Source organism: Puma concolor, chromosome B2, assembly GCF_028749965.1.
Source record: "Puma concolor isolate L17-30 chromosome B2, mPumCon1.1.hap2, whole genome shotgun sequence".
Classification (NCBI taxonomy): domain Eukaryota; kingdom Metazoa; phylum Chordata; class Mammalia; order Carnivora; family Felidae; genus Puma; species Puma concolor.
Window position 1 is genome coordinate 25736187 of NC_141671.1, and position 7875 is coordinate 25744061.

Below are 7875 nucleotides of genomic sequence, written 5' to 3' on the forward strand. Positions count from 1 at the left end.
CGCCCAACTTTGTTCTTTTGCATGTGGATTTCCAGTTGTCCCAGAACCATTGTTGAAAAGACTCTCCTTTCTCCATTGAATTTGCCTCTGTCAAAAATCAGTTGACTGTAAATGTAAGAGTTTTTTCTTCTGAACTCAGTTGTTCCATTGATCTATCGACACACCAGTATAATACCACACTGCCTTTATTACTAGAGCTTTATCCTAAGTCCTAAAATTGGGAAGGTAAGCCCTTGAATTTTGTTACGTTTCAAAATCATTTTGGTTCTTCTGGGTCCTTTACATTCCCATATAAATCTTGGGATCAGATTATCTTTTTCTGGAAAAAAAAAAATAGTCATCTGGGAAGTTGATAGGGGTTGTGTTGCATCTATACATTCCTTCTAAGATGGAAGAATTGCCATCTTGACAGTATTGAGTCCTCCAAACCATGAACATGGAATGTCTCTTCATTTATTATATATTTTTAATCTTTTCTCAGCAATGATTTATAGATTTCGGTATACAAGTATTGCAATTTTTTTGTTTTTATTTCTAAGTATTTATTCTTTTGATGTTGCTATAACTGGAATTTTCTTAATTTCATTTTCAGCTTCTTTGTTGCTAGCATGTTGACTTTCGCACATTGGTTTTGTGTCTCATCCCCTTGTAGGTCAGTACTTTTGTGAGTTAGAGCCACCTATAGTGCCAACCAAGAGAATCAGAGGCTCCTCCGAGAGCCTGCTGCAGGGGCCTTCTGCCCAAGCACATCCAAGAATAAAGGTCACTTTACTAAAGGGTGGTACATAAGCTCTTAATCAACTCCAGTGAAAGTTCTTCCTTAAAACAACTGAAATCCACATCCCTGTACCCCTGTACCCTCTGCCCACTGGTCTGGGTCTGCTCTCTGAGACGACCCCTTTCTTGAGACAAGACTGCATCCATCAGGCCCCTTCATTGTAGCTCCAGTGCAGAGACCAGACAGCCCTCCCTGGCCTGTTCATTGCAGGGCCCAGTGGGGCCACAACTTCCTGTCACCTGAATGTCATGGTCCCCTTTACTGCAGCCCAGCCCTGCACTGCTTTCTCAGTGGCCACATGATACCTTATCCCCCAAAATATGCTTTTATGTCAAAGGAGAGATGGAGCTTTGACGGATTTTAATGTTGCATACCTACTAATCTCTCTAGAACTTTTGGTAGGTTCCCTCAAATGGCAGAGGAACGGAGATAAATGGCACTCGCTCTAGGCTTACATTTAGAACTTTCTGAGCTCAGTGCTGCTGTGAATTTCTCTCAATCACAGTGTAAGTTCCTGGTATAATAGCTCCCCAAGCTGGGAATGATGGTATGGTGTGCAACAAAAAATAACGACTCACGGTGAGAAAAATTATTGTCCTTCAAAGTATCTCCCAGTCTGTCTAGTTATGGCCAGAGAAAATCTGTTAGTGCTGGTATGTCTATATTACTCTCTTTAAACTCTGTTAATCCACCCCCACCCCTACTCCCCAGTTTCTAAGTGAAGAGCAAACCTTGGGAAAGAGCATAATTTAATAATACTTTGTTTTTCATTGCATATCATTTATGGCAAGTGGTACTGGTTTTCCATTTACAGTAGTGTTGTGAAATTGCCTTTCAAAATAAAGTAAAACAACTTGCGCTGGTGAGAAAAAGTATTCTCTAGAGGTGGTACAAAGCCGGCCAAGGCGAAGGTGGTTTGGGATGTCCATCATGTGGGATACACTGGGGTGGTGCCATGAACTTGCTCCGTGATCCTGCCCAAGCGTGTCCCCTCCCTCCCCGCCCCCCCCCAGAGTTGCCGTGCCCTTCCATGGCGGCGTGTGACTGTGGACACTGACCATGTGTGCTCGTGCCCTCCTGCAGGTGCGGCGGGCTGGGGCTGGTGCTGGCCAGTGCGGGCTTCGGCATGCTGACGGCGCCCATCATCGATCTGCACAACCAGAAAGGCTACTTCCTGCACCACATCATTTTTGCCTGCTGCACGCTCATCTGCATCATCTGCATCCTCCTGCTGCCTGAGAGCAGGAACCAGAGCCTGCCCGAGAACATCTCCAATGGGGAGCACTACACACGGCAGCCGCTCCTGCCGCACAAGAAGGGGGAGCAGCCCCTCCTGCTCACCAACGCCGAGCTCAAGGACTACTCTGGCCTCCACGACGCGGCCACCGCGGGGGATGGGCTGCCGGAGAATGCCACGGCCAACGGCATGAAGTCCATGTAGCTCTCAGCATGGCCTTCCCTGAAGGGGGGCGCTGTGGGCTCCAAGGGTTTGGGGCTGTTTGGGCACAGGTTTACAGACCAAGGACCGAACACGTGGCTGGGGGCAGGGAAACCCAATTCTGCTGCTGATGCCACAGATGGTAAGACTGTCAACTGGTGTGGGGAAACTCTGTCTTTCCAAGACTCTAAGGACCGTGTTTGAAGAAGCAGACTCTTTGGAAATAACCCTTTGGACTTTCTTTTCTGCCATGAAATGTTTGTATTTATTTTGGTCATTTTTACAAGAAGCACTTTATTCCCTTTTCCTCTGATCTCGAAACGGAACCACCTCCTTCGGAAGAGGGACACGGCCACCAAGGAGGACGCTGTAGGCAACCAGCGCAGCGGTCCTGGAGGTTACACGCCATCGTTGCCCAGCACCCCACAGAGGAGCCAGGGGTCGCTCCCTCTGGGCCCGCTCCCCCCAAGGCCGCCTGCCTGTGTGCAGACTGACTGGTCGTGGAGCATCTCCATGACCACATTGTAGACAGAGTGAAATGTAAATGATTAGGTTTTTGCTAGAGAGTCTGTGTATGGTTTTTAAAGGGTTTTTGTGTGTGTGTGTTTGTGAGGTAAGAGCTTCTGTTCCATGTGTTGGGGGAAAGCAGCTCCCAGATGTCATTAAAACCAGCTTAGTCTTCCTTCAGGATCATCCTTTCGTACTTGACGCTGGAAGGTGTCTGGGGAAAAGTTTGGACATTTCACCAGAAATCCTAAACAATGAGTGGTACTACGGCCACAGTTCGCTGACGCAGGCTTGCCTGGCCAAGCTCATGACGAGCAACAGTGTGGAGACGTGAGACATGTTAACATGATCAGGAATCCTTCCCAGGTTTGGCTCCAGCAGGAAAGCGCCCCATTCACACTCAGCTTCTTGGCCAGCGCAACTTGAAAACAGGCTACTCTCTGAACTGAAAACCACTAGGGACATAACTGAAACAGACGCCTGAGGCAAACCCACAGGAACGAGGGGTGCTCTCCCAGACACAGCCCGTCACCCACATCTCGAGCACACACCACCGCGTAGAGATCACCAGCCCGGACGACTGTCAGCTCTCACTGACCTCACGCTGAGAGACTGCGAAGCCTGTGGGAGCCGCTGCCCCCTCCAGCCTGCCTTTGCCTGCTTCCTGCTTCCTGTCACTTCCGTCAGCACAGAGGGGGGCTTAGGGCAAGGAGTGGGAATCTCACAGGTGAGTCCACCTGACCTCCAGCCTCTTTAAAGCATCAAGACCAGTGGAGAGAAAGCAATAACTCACCAAAGTTCAACACCCATCCCCGATAGCCAAGGGTTTTCATTGTGTTCCTCATTTTTGTCCCAGACAGTGAAGGCTTCTTCCTGCCTTTCCAGGTCAGGCTTTCTCCGCCTGTCTGGGGGTACTTCAGAGGAACCTTGGAGGGCCTCCTCAAGGACACCCAGGGGGCCACTAGGAAACAACACTGGCGCAGGCAGGCACTGCCTTGTAGCAACACAGGCACCCGATTTTTTGGACAGCCTGGGTTCTTTCTAGAATTGTCCACCTCTGCACTCTGTGACATATGTCTTTGCTGTGAGCTGTGTTCTTCCAGGGAACTTGTGGCCTCGAGTCTGTGAAGCAACTAGGTGACTTCCAGCTGACAGCTGCTAGAACTCAAAAGGGCCAGAAAAGAGATTGCTATAACTTCCCCTTCTCCCTTTCCAGCTTTCCACCTGGCCTATTCTCAGTCCACCCACCTCTCTCCTCCAAAACTGCTAGACCCCAGTAGGAGCCCTCAGATGTGATAAAAACATTGCTGGGGAGGTGAGCAGACTTGCAGGCATGCGTGATTCCAGGGAGTCAACTGCACTGTGTCTGACTCATCACTAGTGCCTGGGGTGTCCAGCCTGCCTGCAAAGGAGGCCACCTGGGAAGCAGGCTGCCTGGGAAGGAAAGCCATCTGGGAAGGAGGCTGCCTGGGAAGGAGGCCATCTGGGAAGGAAGGCCACCTGGATGGAGGCCGCCTGGGAAGGAGGCCGCCTGGGAAGAAGGCTGCCTGGGAAGGAGGCCGCCTGGGAAGGAGGCCACCTGGGAAGGAAGGCCACCTGGGAAGGAAGCCACCTGGGAAGGAGGGCCTCCTGGGAAGGAAGGGCGCCTAGCAGTCTCTCCCCATTTCTACCTGCTCTGAGCCCAGCTCACCCAGGCCTTCCTTCATGTCGGTTAAGTCACTTTTGTTCCATGTTTCAATGTTAGTCTGCATTCACCTTAATTTAAAAAGAACTTTCTTTACATCTGTGCAGCCTTCACGTGCCAAACTTGTGACATACCTTTTGCCTTTTTTAGAGTACTTGCTACAAAGCCACCTGGCAGCAAGACCCATTAAGTCCAGGACACAACGTGTGCAGCAGTCAGGCCACAGGGCAGCTGGGGAGGCGGGAAGGAGCCAGTGAGGTCCCTGGGGCTGCTCCTGGCCGGGTACATGTCTGCATCCCTCACCCCAGCCCCGGGACACCTTGCAGTGCTGGGACAGCCCCCTTGCTGTCCTGCAGGACTGGAGCGTGTTCTCTCGCTGGTCACGTAGACCTTCTGTAAGAAATGTACTGAAGCTGTCATGTGCTGCCAGTAATCTCTATCCAGGAAGGCAGAGGCGAGGCACAGCACAAAGTCCTGTTGCTTGGTCTCTGAGCTCCATCTAACGTGACAACTACAAAAACTAGTCCAGCAGAGACAGCACTGTCGCTTCAGCGATCGGGACTAACTCATCATCCACTAGAAGAGAAGCTAGCGTGAGGACTGGGCTCTTGGGACCAAAGTCTGGCAGATGTGAAGGAGGCTGTCTTGCCAACAATCAGTGAGGTCTCAGCAAAGAGGTCCCACAGCTCTTCTCTCCCAGCAGCCTCAGGGTCGGGCTGAGCTCCTGTCCTGTTGCTGGTTCAGCTTAGGGATTTCTGAAGCTCTTGAGGAATGCCTTTACGAAATGGAGCCAAAGCAGAAAAGCTTCCGTGTGGGCTGAGCACTGGGAATTCCCGTACCAAGTGAGCAAGGCAGCAGGGGCCCACCGGAGCCTGATCCATCTCTGCATGGGTGGGGGCTGAGGCCACCAGCTCCCTGGCACCTGTCAGTAGTGTTTGGACTCCTCGGTCCTGTTTCCTTCGTCGTTAGTGAGGAAACACTTCTCAGGCACCTGCTATTCAAGTCCGCCCTCCCCACCACCTCCACCACCCCACCCCCCACTGCCCGGGGAGACATCCCAAGGTACGTGCTCCAGCTCTCCTCCTCCTCTGCCACCCACTCGTGCATCCCGCTATCCTATCAGGGAGCTGTGATCCCCTTTCAATAAAAGTTATGCACAAATGTGAACACTTGAGACAGGGCTGGATATTTCATTTTGTTCTTTTCCAGAAGTCAACAAGAACACCACATGCACTAAATATTAGCACCCAAGACAAATAGGAAACCGTTTTAAATGCTTTGTTTTCTAAAAGAGTATAATCACTTTCAACTAGGGAAAAGGGGCTGGTAAGTTGGTTTCGCCACAGAACAGAAAGAGAGCAAAAATAAACCTCGTAAAGGAAGTAATTGCACTCAAACATTACCACTTCCTAGAGCCAAACAAGAAATGACTGAAGTGCCATTAAATGAACCGTGTGACCATCGCATCGCCCAGCCCCTAGGTGGCGCGCAGGTGCACGCACATGCTGGGGGAGCCCACACTTCAACTCTTTTAAAGGACACCTCACTTTAATGTATTGTGTGTTTTGGAAAAGCAGTACAGTGTGTTATGTCTAGTGGGGAATACTTCCCTCTGTCCTTCCTGCAACCCCAACATTTGAGGTTTCTCTGTAAGAACCGTGTTACTGTACATGTCGACCGGGATTACTCTGGAGGTGCTCATTCATAGCACAAGCCTAAATGGGGTTCTGAACTGTCGTTCAAAGCTAAACGTCTGCATGATGTCACATCTGTTGTACCTTTGGGGAAAATTTGTATGTAAATGTACAGAAATAAAAATGTTGCCCCATTAACAAATTTCCACTGGAATGTCTTCCCTACCTCATCTGATGGTATCCAATGAAGGGCATTTCACAACCATTGACTACAAAGTAATAAAAACTCTACCTGTTTATGCAGCTCTCACTGTCCCTACTTCAGCGCCTCTGTAAACCGAGTCTTTACTCTCACCCTGAGGGGACAGCGGGTGGCCTCTTACCTCGCTTGCAGGGTCCTAGTCTTAAAAGGCAGGCAGAGGCAGAGATTGGAGTAAACACAAACTGTTCACTTAGTGATATTCTCAAACCACCTGAGAAACGGGAGCCATCAGGAAATTGGAGAGTTCTTTTCTCTTGTGTGTCGATGTCCTACTCTGTGGCCTGACAGTCCCTAGAGAGGTCAAGAAATGACTCTCTTACACTGTGATTCTGGGAGGAAAGACTGATAACCCAAACTCTCTTTAATGTAGTATTTTTTAACAAGAAAACACTATTTCTTTAATAAAGTATTTATACCAAACTCTTCTCTCCATATCCCTGATTTTGTGTTACTTACTCTTCTTAGAGAGGGGCCCACCATGCTTGCAACCTACCATGTGGCCGAGGCCTTCGACATTAGCACAGGAAGTCTGCAAAGGAGGCAAGTGTCTTAAACCCCAGATCGGCTCCTCTCAAGTGCCTTTATGTCCTGGCCAGAGTGTACCCACCCCTGGTTGCCTACTAGCTCAGTACGAGACTTTTGCCACTGCATGAAACATGTTACAGGGCCCTCAACTATCTGCCTCTAGCAACAAAAGGGGTCCACATGGACCCTGAAGATTAGAAAATCCTTTGCCAGGGGTCCTCAACCCTGCCTCTGCAGAGCAACATTGTGGGGAGCTTTCCAACTCCACCAAAACCTGGGCCGCAGGCCATCTGAACCTCTGGGGAAGGTCAGGCGTGGGCAATCTATGAAGGCCACCCCCAGGGATTCAGATGTGAAGCTGGGGTTAGGAGCCACTGACCCATGAAACACTGGCTTTTAGAAAAGAGTGTGAAAGAAAATGTGTAGTGTGGGAAACTAGAAAGTCCGGAATCCACTACACGTGGCAGGCAGGAAAGGGCAGGCAGGAAAGGGCTACAGTTCGAAGGTAGCCAAAGCAGGTTCTTAGGACTTGGGAGAAAAGAAAGTGATAGCAAGAAGAGCAAGGAGGAACTAAAGCATTTGGATCCATAAAAATGAAGTGGGTAAATACAATAACTGACATCTAAATTGTGAGGGCACTCACAGAGTCTGCAAAACATGTAGGTGTACTTAATCCTAACAACAACCCAGTCAAGGCAGAGATTATTCTTGATTTACAGGTGAGGAAACAGGGCCCAGAGAAGTTAGAACTTCACCCAGTCCATAAATCCAGTGAGCAGTGTGAGGCAGGACTGGACCCAGGCCCAAGGGAGAACACGGCAGGAGGAGCCATGCTGGGAAAAAGCTCAGCCAGAATGGGACAGGAAGAACATAACGTGAAGCACAAAGACTTATTACCTTAATTCTAATTGGGAATGTACACAGCAGGGTCATAACTAATTTACCTCCTTCCTAAATTATCAGTTCCAACAAAATCCCTTTTTATTTTATTTAAAAAAAATTTTTTTAACATTTATTCATTTTTGAGAGATAGAAAGAGACAGAGCA

The 7875-nt window shown here is 49.3% G+C and overlaps 1 protein-coding gene across 2 annotated transcripts in view; it reads left to right on the top strand.

Moving 5' to 3' along the window:
* Positions 1-6340, top strand: part of SLC22A23 (solute carrier family 22 member 23) — a 185064-nt gene extending 178724 nt beyond the window's left edge. For both annotated transcript variants that reach the window (XM_086706405.1, XM_086706406.1), the window contains one exon: positions 1862-6340. In XM_086706405.1, the coding sequence (XP_086562531.1) occupies positions 1862-2219 (358 nt within the window). In that variant the 3' untranslated portion in view covers positions 2220-6340. The remainder of the gene's footprint in view (positions 1-1861) is intronic.
* Positions 6341-7875: the final 1535 nt, after the last annotated feature.